The sequence below is a fragment of the Benincasa hispida genome, chromosome 2 (genome assembly GCF_009727055.1).
Source record: "Benincasa hispida cultivar B227 chromosome 2, ASM972705v1, whole genome shotgun sequence".
NCBI lineage: Eukaryota > Viridiplantae > Streptophyta > Magnoliopsida > Cucurbitales > Cucurbitaceae > Benincasa > Benincasa hispida.
This window is the reverse complement of record NC_052350.1, coordinates 26180268-26195895: the sequence shown is the minus strand read 5'-3', so window position 1 is coordinate 26195895 and position 15628 is coordinate 26180268. Positions and strand designations below refer to the sequence as shown.

At 39.8% G+C, this 15628-nt stretch overlaps 3 protein-coding genes across 3 annotated transcripts; all 3 read left to right on the top strand.

Annotated features, from left to right (window-relative positions):
• The first annotated feature begins 154 nt into the window (after positions 1–154).
• On the top strand, positions 155–2220 carry LOC120070777 (probable polyol transporter 6). Its single transcript, XM_039022662.1, has 2 exons — positions 155–624; positions 714–2220. Exons 1-2 carry the CDS (start codon positions 444–446, stop codon positions 2072–2074), a joined length of 1542 nt encoding a protein of 513 aa, XP_038878590.1. The 5' UTR covers positions 155–443; the 3' UTR covers positions 2075–2220.
• A 913-nt stretch (positions 2221–3133) lies between these two features.
• Positions 3134–6454, top strand: LOC120071619. The gene is made up of 5 exons (XM_039023976.1): positions 3134–3584; positions 3673–3710; positions 4587–4857; positions 5328–5614; positions 5795–6454. Exons 1-5 carry the CDS (start codon positions 3222–3224, stop codon positions 6234–6236), a joined length of 1401 nt encoding a protein of 466 aa, XP_038879904.1. The 5' UTR covers positions 3134–3221; the 3' UTR covers positions 6237–6454.
• A 256-nt stretch (positions 6455–6710) lies between these two features.
• LOC120070774 (probable polyol transporter 6) lies at positions 6711–8776 on the top strand. Its single transcript, XM_039022658.1, has 2 exons — positions 6711–7180; positions 7270–8776. The coding sequence occupies exons 1-2, from the start codon at positions 7000–7002 to the stop codon at positions 8628–8630; spliced, it is 1542 nt and encodes a 513-aa protein (XP_038878586.1). The 5' UTR covers positions 6711–6999; the 3' UTR covers positions 8631–8776.
• The last annotated feature ends 6852 nt before the right edge of the window (positions 8777–15628 follow it).

The window sequence follows — 15628 nt, the reverse complement described above, 5'->3', positions numbered from 1 at the left end:
GTAACGATAATGATATTGGTTAGTGGATTTACAGATTTGAAAAATGAAAATTAAGGAATCTTTTAACTTCACAAAATTACTGCAATGAGTAGGAATCTTTAGGATTTGTACATTGGTTAATTAAAGACAATTAAGAAGCCATGACTCTGCCAGCCAATTGGCCATAACAATTGATACTTAATTTGTATACTAACTTCCAAAAAAAGAGAAAAAAATCAAGAAAGGCCTAAAAATAAAGGAATCTTTCAAGTGCCACGTCATATGAAACTAGGAGCTGACGTGTAATTCATTCCTAAAATGATGGCATTCATGGAAGAATTGGCCATCTCTAAAACCCACAAGAACTAAATCCCTACACACCTAACAAACTCACCACAATTAAAGCCTCTTATCTGCTTTCTTTTTGCCCATTGAAATAACTGCCCACTGATATTCTCAACAAAATGCCGCCGAAGAACAGCAACAAACCCTCGGACTGGGAGGCTGCCACTGCAGCAACTGCAGTTGAAGCCATTGAAGAGGAAGAAGGAAGCTCTAAAGTGGCATCCATGGGATTTGGGATCAACAAGTACACTTTCATTTGCTCAATTTTGGCTTCCACAAACTCCATTTTGTTGGGCTACGGTAACTTCTCTTCCTTTTCTCTTTAATCTGATTAATCTCTTTTGCTTTTCCGCGTTTTGGGTTTCTGAATTTTGAGTCAATTCGTGAAGATATCGGAGTAATGAGTGGGGCTGTGCTTTACATCGAAGAGAATCTCAATATCTCATCAACCCAAGTCGAAATCCTTGTGGGATCCTTAAACGTTCTCTCTCTAATCGGCTCTCTCGCTTCCGGCCGAACCTCCGATTCAATCGGCCGCCGATACACAACATTCCTCGCATCTACAACATTTCTAATCGGCGCCTTATTAATGGGTCTCGCCCCATCTTACCCTCTCCTCCTCGCCGGCCGAATGATCGCCGGCATCGGCGTCGGTTACGCTCTAATGATCGCCCCTGTTTACACAGCCGAGCTCTCTCCAGCCACATCCCGCGGCCTCCTCAGTTCCCTCCCGGAAATCTTCATTACATTCGGTATTTTACTCGGCTACATCATCAACTACGCCTTATCCGACCTGCCGCCACACATCAACTGGAGAATCATGCTCGGACTCGCCGGAATACCAGCGCTCGGCGTCGGATTAGGCGTTCTATCAATGCCCGAATCCCCTCGTTGGCTCGTCATGAAAGGCAAATCAGAAGAAGCCAGAAAGGTCTTACTCAAAATCTCAACAAACGAAATCGAAGCAGAGGAGAGACTGAGGGCAATAACCGACGCCGCCGCCGCCGCCGCCGCAGGCTGGCACGGACAAGGGGTTTGGAAGGAACTACTGATAAACCCCACAAAGCCAATCCGGCGAATGCTAATAGCCGCCGTCGGGATAAACTTCTTCATGCAAGCATCAGGAAACGACGCCGTAATGTACTACTCACCGGAAGTATTCCGAGCAGCCGGAATCCGCGAGAAACGGCATCTCTTCGGCGTGAACGTAGTAATGGGTGTTACAAAGATCAGCTTCGTTCTATTCTCGGCCCTCTATTTAGACAGATTCGGAAGACGGCGGCTGTTACTAGTGGGTTCCACCGGGATGGCGGTAGCGCTAGCGTTATTGGGCCTGGGCTCGAAAGTAATGGAAAGGGGAAAAGGCAGGCCGACATGGGCCGTGGTATTGAGTATAATAGCATTATGTGGTGACGTGGCGTTGTTTTCAATTGGGCTTGGGCCCATAACGTGGGTATATTCATCAGAGATATTTCCTAATAGAATGAGAGCGCAAGGTTCGAGCTTGGCGGTATCAGTGAATAGATTGGTGAGTGGAGTTGTATCGATGACGTTTTTGAGTATTTCAAAGGAGATAACATTTGGAGGGATGTTTTTAGTGTTATCAGGAATAATGGCAGTGGCTACAGTTTTCTTTTACTTCTTTTTGCCAGAGACTAAAGGAAAAAGCTTGGAGGAGATGGAAATTCTATTTCAGGATAAGAATAGTAAACAGAGTAATGATAATGATAATAAGTCTTTGCCAGATTGAATACACATTGTAATCTCCTTTCCCCCAGTGTTCAGTTTGTTTCTTCTTCATATTGTTATGTTTAGATTTTGTTTTGTGGTTTTGGGATCATTGAATGAGCCTTTTGTACATCACACTAAATGCTTCTGATTTATGATTTTTGAATATTTTCTTTTAACGAGTACAACGAGAGGATCCAAATTCAATTAAACAAGACTTAGATTTTTTAACTTTGGCAAAATTAAGAACTTTTTATAGTATCTATATACAAAATTAAATTAATTAAAGTGATTAAATATGGGGATTTTTAACAAGGAGATGTCTTAGGTATAGATTTCATCCATACATCTACTCAACTTAATTCCTTTTTAACTCTTAAGCCAATTTATCGTACAAGATCTAGATCTAGATGTAACGACCTGACTTTCTTGGGTGCGAATCAAATTAATATTAAATGCACGTATAAATCTCAAATGATGTTTTCACCAAAAGTACGACCAAATTCAAAATAATGAAATAAAATTTTATTATAAAATCTAGAGAAGGAAAACATACCATCTTTGTTCGGGGTACCCTAGCTATAATTTAAAAGGGAGAATTAATAATATTAATCATGATGGTTTAAATAAATAACCAAGTCAGGTGAACAAATGATTTAATTGCCTAGCTTCTAAACTAAAACTTGATAACATTAAAAAAAAAAAAAAAAANAAAAAAAAAAAAAAAAAAAAAAAAAAACTAATTAATGACCAAAGGAAAAAGCCGCTCATCAATTACAAGAAAAAAAAATGGATATATTAATAAAATGGAAAGAAGGATAAACTTGTCCAAAATTATTCAAAAAGCTTTGAATGAAAGAATTAAATTTAAGAACATTTATGAAATATATGTCCGCAAGATGATTTTTTTTATATAAAAATTATAATTTATTATTATTTTTCGTTGACTGAATTACTATTTATCTTTTAAAGACGTTGACTAAATTACTATTAGATTCCCACTAGAGTGGATAATTATAATCTTAGAGATAGTCGTAGTGAAAAGATAATATGGTGGTAAAAAGGAGAGTATATTATTAATTGTTAACATTATCAGATTTTGGGCTGTGCATTGCCACTCTCTCTCTCGTGCGCCTTGCTTGCTCAGTTGCTCTCAGAGCAGAGAGGATATGGTCGCTAACTCACTATCAATTCTCTTGCCCACTTCAATTCGTTCCATTTCCAAAACTGATTCATCATCTTCTTCTTCAATCCCCACCAAATTTGGGCCCTTCTCAGATTCTTCCAACCCAAGGTTTAGATTCCCAAAGCGTTTTAGGTTATTCCGGTGCCAAGTTCCTGGTTCTTCTTCTTCTTCTTCTTCTGCTTCCAATCAATTACGCGAAGATGCCTCGCCCGACCTGTTTTTCCAGAATAATTCAATTGCGGATTTCATGAGGTTCAAACGGGATGGAACCAGTGCGGAGCTTCAGACTGCTATCGTTAGTTACAAAAAGAAGTTTCCATGGTCTATTCTGCAGCCATTTGTTCAGGTTTCGTCTCGAATTCGAATTGCTTCAAATGGGTATTGCTATTTCTTACATGGGGTTTCTTTTATTTGTGGATTCTGCTCTTTTTCAGGTTGATTTGGTATCAACAATTCATATTGCAGACAAAGAGTATGCCTACTCATTGGATTCTCTTTTATTTTATCAATTTCGTATCATCTTCTGTAGTTTCCTATTTGTCTGCTTGTTTATTGTTGGCTGTTACCTTGTGGTTAGGAGATATAATCATGCAATTTGATTTTACTTTGAAAGGTAGTGCCTTACTCGTTAGTCATTATTTGCTGTCATGAGCGCAAGTTAATTTGATACCGAGAGGGAAATGGGACCAAATATATGTTTATGTCGCAACTAGGGATTGGCAACAATTTAATAGCATGTTTGGAGTTATTGGTTAAAATTATTTTTTAAATTTCAAAATTATAAAAAAAAATTACTTTTAATAATTCAAAATTAATTTTAATAGTATAAAAATGCGAATAAAAGTATAAAAAATCAAACATTGAATTGTCAAGTGATTAAATGTGTATTTTAGATTGAGTTTACAAGTGATTTTAATTATTCTAAAATCACCCCTAAACATGCGGCTGAGAAAAAGAAAAGAGTTACATTTTGTAGAAACTGTTCTATATCTGCAATGAAAATCGAAGGGATAAGATAAAATTAGCATTGGAAGATAGCAGACACTTTCCTCTATCGAATCAATTGAGCAGATTTTTCTAGCATTGTAACTGTCATTTTGTCCCGTTTGTCTTCTTTTTGTGTTCCAGTGACGGTATGAACTCTCTTTTCATACTATTTTCCTTGCTATGTGGGTAGTTTCCGTTTTAAATTAACTGATGCAGTGCTTCAATTGGGTGTTACTATGATAAAGGTTTCAAGAATAGAAACTGTCCTTTCATAGTGATTGCTAACTTTGATTTTGCTTATTAGTGGACTTACTACATGGCTTTTTGATTGACTAAAAATGCTGCCATCCATTTTGCATAGCTATTTTGAGGCCCTTCAGAAAGAACTCGAGTCCTATGATTGTATACTTTATGAGATGGTCGCTAGTAGGGAGAGCTTAGAAAACAGAAGAAATCCAGTTGCCACAAAAAAACTAAAAAGTTCACGATCACGAGGACTTAATATTCTGGGTTGCATTCAACGGCAGATGGCTCGTGTTCTTACGCTTGACTTCCAATTAGATTGTCTTGATTACCAGGCTTCAAATTGGTACCATGCCGATCTAGACTATGAAACCTTCAGAATACTTCAGGTTATTCCCTGTCTACCTTCTAACACAATAGATTGAGCAAGAAATATATTTTTTAAGGATGACAAGGTGCATGCGATTGGAAATGCCCATTTCCATTCTCTGGTTGGTTTTTTCACTTAACTACGCAATGTATGCTAAATTATGTAGTGGAAATTGTCTAATTGACAGAATATACTCCGAATAGTCGAATCGTAGCATCCGATGAGAATCTTTTATGATCAATTACAACAAAAGTAACATCCCCATTTGATATTTCAACAATTTTTCTGTTGAAATAGTTTCTTTCAATATGTGCCTTTTAGAGTGGGTATAGGGCCATTTAAAGTTAAGAGCATATTTCTTTATCAACTCCAAGGTGGCCTTGCTTCCTCAATTTTACAATTTCACATGGTCTCAGTTGTTTTTGACACCTGAAGATTGGTGTTATATAATGATATTTTAACACTGGATCTGATGTTATCATGTTACAGACTGAAAAAGGTGAAAACTTCTTTACATTTGCAAGAGATATGACTATACGATCCACCAAAGCTATGGTTCAGCCAACTGCAGTACCAGAAGATCTTGAACCTTGGAAGTCGAAGCTCCTCTGGGCGTCTCGTGTGCTTCCTATGCCACTTGTTGGTCTTCTTATCATAGGAAGTGTTTGTGCAGATGGGGGAAGTCAAGCATCAGAATTCCCAGAATTTGAAGCATTGTCAAGGCTTGATTTAGGTGCCGCAATGAAAGTTTTTCTGGCGAAGCGTCTAACATCTGAGTATGTACAAGTTAAATTCTTTAGGACGTTAATTCCCTTATTGGTTTGGAACTTTGGAGTTTGGACTATTAATTCATTCCAACACAACTTTATTTCTATTTGAAAGCCAAGTCTGGAGGGTATTTTTGAATTGAATAGTAAATGCTTGAATGAATCTGATGTAATTCATTGTGGGTGAAGGTTTACTCAAGTAACTGCTGAGGTGGAGGAGAGTTCTGTTATAATCGGCGAGAGAAATAAAGCTGCTACAGAAGCGCTTAGAGATGCCCTTGACAAGGGACACAACAGAATCGCGATACTATACGGCGGTGGTCACATGCCCGACTTGGGGAGGCGGTTGCGAGAGGAGTTCGATCTCATCCCATGTCGTGTAAAGTGGATAACAGCATGGTCAATTACAAAACGAAAACTAGCCAGCAGTTCTCTCCCATTTCTCAAGGCTCTGGCTGATGTCTCAGGTTGGCCATTGAACCGTTATCAAACCTTGGCACTGCTAATATTCTCCTCAGTCCTAGCCGTGGATCTCTGGTTTTGGGAACTCTTTTTCGGCACCGCAGCAAATTGGATCTCTGAATTCGCTTTAGAAGTCTATCGGTATATTGATAATGTACAGCTGATGTGAAAAAACATTAATGCATTTCAGCCAATTGTAAGTTGTCTCCTTGCCGTTGTAAATAATTCAACTGTCGGCTGTTGTTTCATGGGTCACTCAGAAAGTAGTACAGTGAAAAATGTTGAAATTATTTTATATTTATGCCACGTTTATTAATTTGTAATGAAAATTGGTATAATTATAATAAGATTTTATTGATTCGTGACGAGTCACAATCACAAACGTAATTGGATTTTTGATCACATTTACTAAAATTTATGAATTTGTCATATTTATTGTTATAGATTTATATTTCTAACAATAGGGTAACGATAATGATATTGAATAGGGTAACGATAATGATATTGGTTAGTGGATTTACAGATTTGAAAAATGAAAATTAAGGAATCTTTTAACTTCACAAAATTACTGCAATGAGTAGGAATCTTTAGGATTTGTACATTGGTTAATTAAAGACAATTAAGAAGCCATGACTCTGCCAGCCAATTGGCCATAACAATTGATACTTAATTTGTATACTAACTTCCAAAAAAAGAGAAAAAAATCAAGAAAGGCCTAAAAATAAAGGAATCTTTCAAGTGCCACGTCATATGAAACTAGGAGCTGACGTGTAATTCATTCCTAAAATGATGGCATTCATGGAAGAATTGGCCATCTCTAAAACCCACAAGAACTAAATCCCTACACACCTAACAAACTCACCACAATTAAAGCCTCTTATCTGCTTTCTTTTTGCCCATTGAAATAACTGCCCACTGATATTCTCAACAAAATGCCGCCGAAGAACAGCAACAAACCCTCGGACTGGGAGGCTGCCACTGCAGCAACTGCAGTTGAAGCCATTGAAGAGGAAGAAGGAAGCTCTAAAGTGGCATCCATGGGATTTGGGATCAACAAGTACACTTTCATTTGCTCAATTTTGGCTTCCACAAACTCCATTTTGTTGGGCTACGGTAACTTCTCTTCCTTTTCTCTTTAATCTGATTAATCTCTTTTGCTTTTCCGCGTTTTGGGTTTCTGAATTTTGAGTCAATTCGTGAAGATATCGGAGTAATGAGTGGGGCTGTGCTTTACATCGAAGAGAATCTCAATATCTCATCAACCCAAGTCGAAATCCTTGTGGGATCCTTAAACGTTCTCTCTCTAATCGGCTCTCTCGCTTCCGGCCGAACCTCCGATTCAATCGGCCGCCGATACACAACATTCCTCGCATCTACAACATTTCTAATCGGCGCCTTATTAATGGGTCTCGCCCCATCTTACCCTCTCCTCCTCGCCGGCCGAATGATCGCCGGCATCGGCGTCGGTTACGCTCTAATGATCGCCCCTGTTTACACAGCCGAGCTCTCTCCAGCCACATCCCGCGGCCTCCTCAGTTCCCTCCCGGAAATCTTCATTACATTCGGTATTTTACTCGGCTACATCATCAACTACGCCTTATCCGACCTGCCGCCACACATCAACTGGAGAATCATGCTCGGACTCGCCGGAATACCAGCGCTCGGCGTCGGATTAGGCGTTCTATCAATGCCCGAATCCCCTCGTTGGCTCGTCATGAAAGGCAAATCAGAAGAAGCCAGAAAGGTCTTACTCAAAATCTCAACAAACGAAATCGAAGCAGAGGAGAGACTGAGGGCAATAACCGACGCCGCCGCCGCCGCCGCCGCAGGCTGGCACGGACAAGGGGTTTGGAAGGAACTACTGATAAACCCCACAAAGCCAATCCGGCGAATGCTAATAGCCGCCGTCGGGATAAACTTCTTCATGCAAGCATCAGGAAACGACGCCGTAATGTACTACTCACCGGAAGTATTCCGAGCAGCCGGAATCCGCGAGAAACGGCATCTCTTCGGCGTGAACGTAGTAATGGGTGTTACAAAGATCAGCTTCGTTCTATTCTCGGCCCTCTATTTAGACAGATTCGGAAGACGGCGGCTGTTACTAGTGGGTTCCACCGGGATGGCGGTAGCGCTAGCGTTATTGGGCCTGGGCTCGAAAGTAATGGAAAGGGGAAAAGGCAGGCCGACATGGGCCGTGGTATTGAGTATAATAGCATTATGTGGTGACGTGGCGTTGTTTTCAATTGGGCTTGGGCCCATAACGTGGGTATATTCATCAGAGATATTTCCTAATAGAATGAGAGCGCAAGGTTCGAGCTTGGCGGTATCAGTGAATAGATTGGTGAGTGGAGTTGTATCGATGACGTTTTTGAGTATTTCAAAGGAGATAACATTTGGAGGGATGTTTTTAGTGTTATCAGGAATAATGGCAGTGGCTACAGTTTTCTTTTACTTCTTTTTGCCAGAGACTAAAGGAAAAAGCTTGGAGGAGATGGAAATTCTATTTCAGGATAAGAATAGTAAACAGAGTAATGATAATGATAATAAGTCTTTGCCAGATTGAATACACATTGTAATCTCCTTTCCCCCAGTGTTCAGTTTGTTTCTTCTTCATATTGTTATGTTTAGATTTTGTTTTGTGGTTTTGGGATCATTGAATGAGCCTTTTGTACATCACACTAAATGCTTCTGATTTATGATTTTTGAATATTTTCTTTTAACGAGTACAACGAGAGGATCCAAATTCAATTAAACAAGACTTAGATTTTTTAACTTTGGCAAAATTAAGAACTTTTTATAGTATCTATATACAAAATTAAATTAATTAAAGTGATTAAATATGGGGATTTTTAACAAGGAGATGTCTTAGGTATAGATTTCATCCATACATCTACTCAACTTAATTCCTTTTTAACTCTTAAGCCAATTTATCGTACAAGATCTAGATCTAGATGTAACGACCTGACTTTCTTGGGTGCGAATCAAATTAATATTAAATGCACGTATAAATCTCAAATGATGTTTTCACCAAAAGTACGACCAAATTCAAAATAATGAAATAAAATTTTATTATAAAATCTAGAGAAGGAAAACATACCATCTTTGTTCGGGGTACCCTAGCTATAATTTAAAAGGGAGAATTAATAATATTAATCATGATGGTTTAAATAAATAACCAAGTCAGGTGAACAAATGATTTAATTGCCTAGCTTCTAAACTAAAACTTGATAACATTAAAAAAAAAAAAAAAAAACATATGCGGAAGCGATAAGTCCCCAGGCCCGGTTACGGATTCTTCTCATCATTCGCCATTTTTTCCTTTCCTTTGCCTAAAGAAGAAAAATGTGGGAAAAGAGTAAGTATAAAAATACCCCGTAAGTGACCCCCTACTGGGCCCACTAGGTGAGCGGGTTGGTACCCCTATCACGACTAAAATGAGCATCTCGACATAAACATAAACATAGGCATAAGGGGCGAACCTAAGGGCACACTTTCATAGAAAGTAACTCCGAAGAGCCACTATATCGTAGTCGTGGGTGGCGATCCCATAAGGATGCCAAAACATACTCAGGGGATGCACACAGTCCAATGGGGGTGCTAACAACCACCATTCATCTACATGCAACATACATCGTCCGAGTTCATAACAAACCATAACATATTATAATAAACGTAGTAGCATAACTCATGAGTTTCTAGTATAGTCTCAACGGTCATCTATCAATCAATTGTGGGAGAACATTCCATTACAATAGAAACATGCTTTCAGTGTATTCATAATCTTAACATCAACTTAGGGTTCGAGGGCGAACCGGTAGTAAATCACTTACCTAAATTTAGGCCTAAACTTTGTTATTCAAGCAAGCCAACCCTTCCAGTTACCACACACTTTGAATCATCCCTAAAGCATGAACCATAAATTAATTTTTAACATTTAGCTTCAATTTCTACATCCCAACCTTAAACCACAAAATTCAAACCCCTTACCCCACATGCAGTTTATTCCAAAACCACTCCAAAAACTTCAATTGAGCAACCCAACCTGAAAGTAGGCCACAACTAATAATTATAAACTAAAGTTACAGCTGAAGGAACTCTTATTAAAGAGTATCTCTGAGTGGAAGCAAGATCGTTTCAAACTCATTGTGACAAAATTACTGTATTCACAATCTAACAGGCTAGATATGCATTAACAATTAATTACAGACATGCTTTGAAACTTTAAACAACAAGAGAACGAAATACATACCAGTTGAAGAACCCTTCTTCACCGAAATCTCGCTCTTGTCAACGGACTGCTCCTCTCGCTCTCGCTGAGAACGTCCAAGAAATCGTCCCCCAAATCACGATCGTTTACCCATGAACGGACTCCACACGAACTCGGCAGCAAGCAAGACACCACCACTTGGAACCCTCGGTATTCTTGGTGTGAGAATCCAAGAGGTGTGGGCTCTGTTGGATTTTGGTAAAGGGAAGGAGGAAAGCACAATCGTATACCACGACCAAGCAAGTGGGAGAAGTCGGGTGTCTATCGTATAGAAGATACTTGATCATTTAGGTAGAAGTATACGATCGTTTAGTAAAAGGGCCGCGATCGTATAGACGATCGTTTACTAACGCTCGATGCGATATCTTTTAGGAAAAAGATAGACGATCGTTTAGTAAAACCTATGTTATCGTTTAGTAAACCACGCGTGTGTGTACGATCGTTTAGAAACTTTGAGCTATTGTGTAGGCTCTTGGTTTGCTATGTGATAGGCAGTATACACCACTCGTGAGCGAATGACTGATCTCTTTGCAAAATAAAAATAATTTTCATTTTATCCTTCAATTACGAAAAATGAATGCAACTTCCCACTATCATTCGGTTACGGAGAAAAAACCAGCATAATTATCCTATAATTGTCAAAATTAAATAATAAATATAATCATATTATATTCATTAATCTATGGTTTAATATCACATCAAATGCAACATATGAACTATAGTCTTTTCTCCTCCACTAGATATAAATCATATTTATATCATTTTCCTTCAATTAATGTGTCTTATACATCATGTCAACTATATCATATATAATTGAACTCCTTCTTGTTAATTTGAACACTTCAAATTGACCCAAAAATTGTTTCTCAACTTGAATCTATTGAGCTACCAAGGGGACATTATGGACCTATGGCTCGAAGCTTCAACAGTACATGAATAGCTGACTAAACTCTTTAGCCACGAGATCCACCATTCGTTAACTGCCAAACATTCCACTAAAGACCAATAGCTGCACACTTTTCACCACAAATATATTTATGTGCCTATTGGATATAATCAATCAACAGTACGATAACACTTCATAGAGGCTTGTAAGTATAGATGGGCCAATTTACCGTTTTGCCCATGTAGTTACATCTAACTTCTTAAGTACCACTGATCCCTCTAATGAACAATACAACATAGTTCTACTATGTGTGAACATCTCTCGGGCCATGAAAAGGTGTGTGGTTCCACATCGTTCAAGCCCTAGAATTATCCTTTAAGGGAGCAATCTATATACTTACCCCTGTTTCGAGGAAGGATTGAATTTCATCTTGTGTAGCTGAGTTCCCAGCTCCTAAATCAGACGAATCCCCAAAGTGGTAGGTTTAAGTCGGCGATCTGGCCATTCGCACCCATGCAAATCAAAGGACTGCCCTCAAAGGCTGGAGTTCCTAATTCAATCAGGATTGAGGTCATGTTATTTATGGTCATCCTAGTGAAGTGAAGTCTCTGTCATGAACGATGTTATATAACGATACTATAACACTTCGTGGTCTGGTCTTATACAAACTTCTTTGCATAGGATGCCCCCGCTCGCATGTCTCCACATGAATGATCAGGATCAGACCATTTGTAGTAAGTCACAACACTTGTAACTATTCTACGAAGCGGGCCGTGTCCAGTAGCATTACCAGGATAAGGTTTCCCTCTTATATCCATATACTACAGACCATTTTGGTTATCATTTAAGGCATGATCTACCTGTATGTCTCCACATACATGCTTAAATTACAAACGACAACCAAGGATCTTAGTTTATTGGTTTGTGGTAAAGCAAATAAAACATTCAATGTTCATAGACAAAAGTGAAGAAAATATCATATATTATTATATCACAAGCGTTTGTTCAAAACTGTATTTACAAACTACAGGACCCAATGAGAGTTTAGGGTATCACCCCAACAACGGCATACTTTACACTCCAACCGACCAAAAAAACCTCAAATCCTTACCATAAACTTGCTGAAAACAGTCTCGTATTCATTGGACAACACCCCAATACCTTTCAAGACCCCAATCTAACCCTTAAACACCAAGAACAAAGATTTTTAGGCCAAAAAACTTGTTGGGTAATCAAGAACCAAACCCAAAAATTAACTAAATGCTAAGAACTTACCCCCAAACGACAAGCTAAGGGACGACACGAGGTGAAACCAATGGCAGTCGTCTAGTGGCGACGAACTTGGCTCGTCGGACGACACCCATGGACGAGCGATGACAAGCTATAGAGGTCCATGCGGCTAGGCTTCAGCAGCTGTAGCAGATGGCCGCGACTTGGAACTCGGCATCAGACAGACATGAAGCGTCGCGGTTGGAGCAAATCTTCCGCGACTCGGACCGAATGTGGGAGGTGACGATCGATGCGACTGGAGACGGCTTGGACGGCGACCACAACAAACGACACTGCCCTCTCAGCAGTGCAGATGAAACAGAAGAGATGAGAGAGGGCTCCAACAGCGTGGGCTAGAAGAGATGGAGAAGAAAGAAAATTCTCTGCCATGTTTCCCAAGGCAACTCTAAATATATATATAAATATATTTAGACCTTAAAATAAACATATTTATTGTCACATCCCCTCCTGAGCCTTGTCTTCTAGACTTGGAAGAAGACGTGAAGACAGTTGATACTACCCTTATAATACCAATTGCCCAACTTCATACCATTCCACAAATAGTTAATAAATGAGAACTTAATTAATTTTTATGAACAGTTACGAAGGTGCATACTATTATACAATATTAGCTTTAACAATCCTAATGGCTTTCAAAGATAACCCCAATCCGAGTCCCGCACTGTGAGAGAGTAGCAGTTCTAGACCTTGGATGGCTTTTCCTAAACCGTTCCGCTTTCCACTACCTGGGGGGGAAGTAAAACATTGGAAAATGTGAGCTAGAAAGCCCAGTGACTGGTACCTTTCAAAAATAAAAACAAGTTTGATTTAAGGAACAAATTTGTAGGGAAACAATTTTCACACAAAGATAACCATCACAACAATGCAACCCTTCCAGCCTGGTAACTGGATAACCTTGACATGATCATGTATTTTCCCAGGTATTTCTTGAATTCCCGATATGAATGATGTGGAAACAATTCCAGTACTCTTGTAGCTCACTGAGTGTGCACATGTCGGCATTACCTCGCTAGACGTGCTGTAGGCACGCTAACAATTCCCCAAGGTACAATCCTAGTTTACAATGCAAGTTACAACAAGCAAAATATCATGAATTAAATCAACCAATAAAATTCAGAAAACAAACTTCCAGATCATGCCAATTTCCAAACTTTATACATATTTGTAATAACACATATATATAGAATTCAACATAACAAAATAATAAAAACCACTCACTGTCCTTCTGTTTATCCTTCAAGAATTTTCCTAACACAACTCTTAGTCCGGGTTTCCTTTAATTTCTCTTCTTTTCAAGAAATCCCAAATTAGTCCAAAAATTCCTCCAATAATTCTATTTTAATCCAAAAATAACTTAAAGATAAAATAACCAGCTTACCCCCTTTAGAAATACCAAAATAGGCCTAACTTTCCAACAAAACAGACTTTGGAGGTTATTAGGTGGGCTGATGGCCACTGGGGTTGCCAGTGGGTGTTGACAGGCGCAACTGGGCGCTGTTGGGTGTCAGGCATCGCACAGGGTGGGTAGGAACGCAATGCTGGGCATCGAACTAGGCTGTACATGCGCCTGGGTGATTGCGCATGCAAGGCTGGCAGTGGGACGCGCACAAGCGTGCGCTGGGGCGTTAGTCACGCGGTCGAGCGTGCGTTGGGTGTTCGCGCCTCTTGCGTTAGGCGCCCACGTGCACTTGGCGTGGAATGTCTACGCGCTGGTGATGACGCACGGACAGGGCTGGGCGATGGGGCTGTTGGGCACGCTTGACCTATGTGATCAGCTAGACCTCCTGTCTTCCAACGCCAATTCCTCTTCCTTCACAACTCCAACTCAAATGGCAACCCAAGGTCTCTCACTAGAATTACACTAAAATTACCCAAAAGGCACGAGTGAATTGTGAGAACTAAACTCCTCAAGCTGCCCTATTTATAGGCGTCCAGAATTGCCCAATGCTCAACACCTCCTCATTCCTTGCATGTCCAGATGGCTTCCTCTTGTGGTGCCAACGACTCCCCCTTGCCACCTTTACCTTGAAGTGGCTTCATCTCCCTTAGCCAACGAAAAGCCCCAATTTTGCATGTCCTCTCATGTGGCCACCTCACTTTGGTCGAAACCCAAATCACCTTTGGTTAGCTACTTGTCCAGATGAGTTGTTAACTTAGCCTTGTTCTCCAAGTCACAACTTGTCAATGCATCACTCAACCAAATGACTGCATGCTCTCTTGATCACTTGGTCTTGTCCAACATTTGACTCTTTCTTGGCCCTCACTAACCTTAAGTCCATCGCATGTCCTTCCTTGGCCACACACTTCTTCCCTATGCACGACTCTCCCTTGGCGCATGCCCTCATCGGCCAACACATACCTTCATGAACTCAACATTCATACTTAGGCCGTCATATGGTTTCTTCATCGTATGCCATCACAAACAACACCAAGACTCCTCACCTAAGCCAATCTTGCCACATACATCCATGAGGCATTTTCTAACCTCGAATGACTTAGCCATCACATGGGCATTCCCTAACCTCACAATGACTTAGCCATCGCATGGCTTCAATGCATAGGCTCCCTCTTCCTCAGCCATTCATGCGATCAACTTAACCTCAACTACCTTGGTATTGACAAGCTTTGCCGCAAGCCCTTAACCCTTCAATGCCTACATCAATGCATGGTCTCAACGCATGGCAAGACTCGACCCCATCTACTTCACATTTAACCTCAAAAGGTCCTTGATGGTTGCATACCTCAAGCATCCTCTAACCTCAATATCCTTCTTCCACCCTTAACTAACAACTAAACATCTCCAGTGACAATGTCATCGCCTAACCTTGCAATGGCAAAGCCATTGCTTTCCGAACCTCATCCCAATGCATGGAACCAACGCTTGCTTCCTTCACTTAGCCAAATTTGTCCTTTAAAACCTCACTTAGCTACAACTTATGTTTTAGTCTTTAAGGTCCAATTTTCAATACTTAAGACATTTTCCTCTTCTTTTATTCCTCTACAAGCTTCCTTATTAACCAAGTTTTAACTTCATTCACTTAAGTGAAATTCAAGGTTTCACATTTATATCTATATTATTTACTTTAACCTCAACTCCCTCATAAAAAATATATAATAT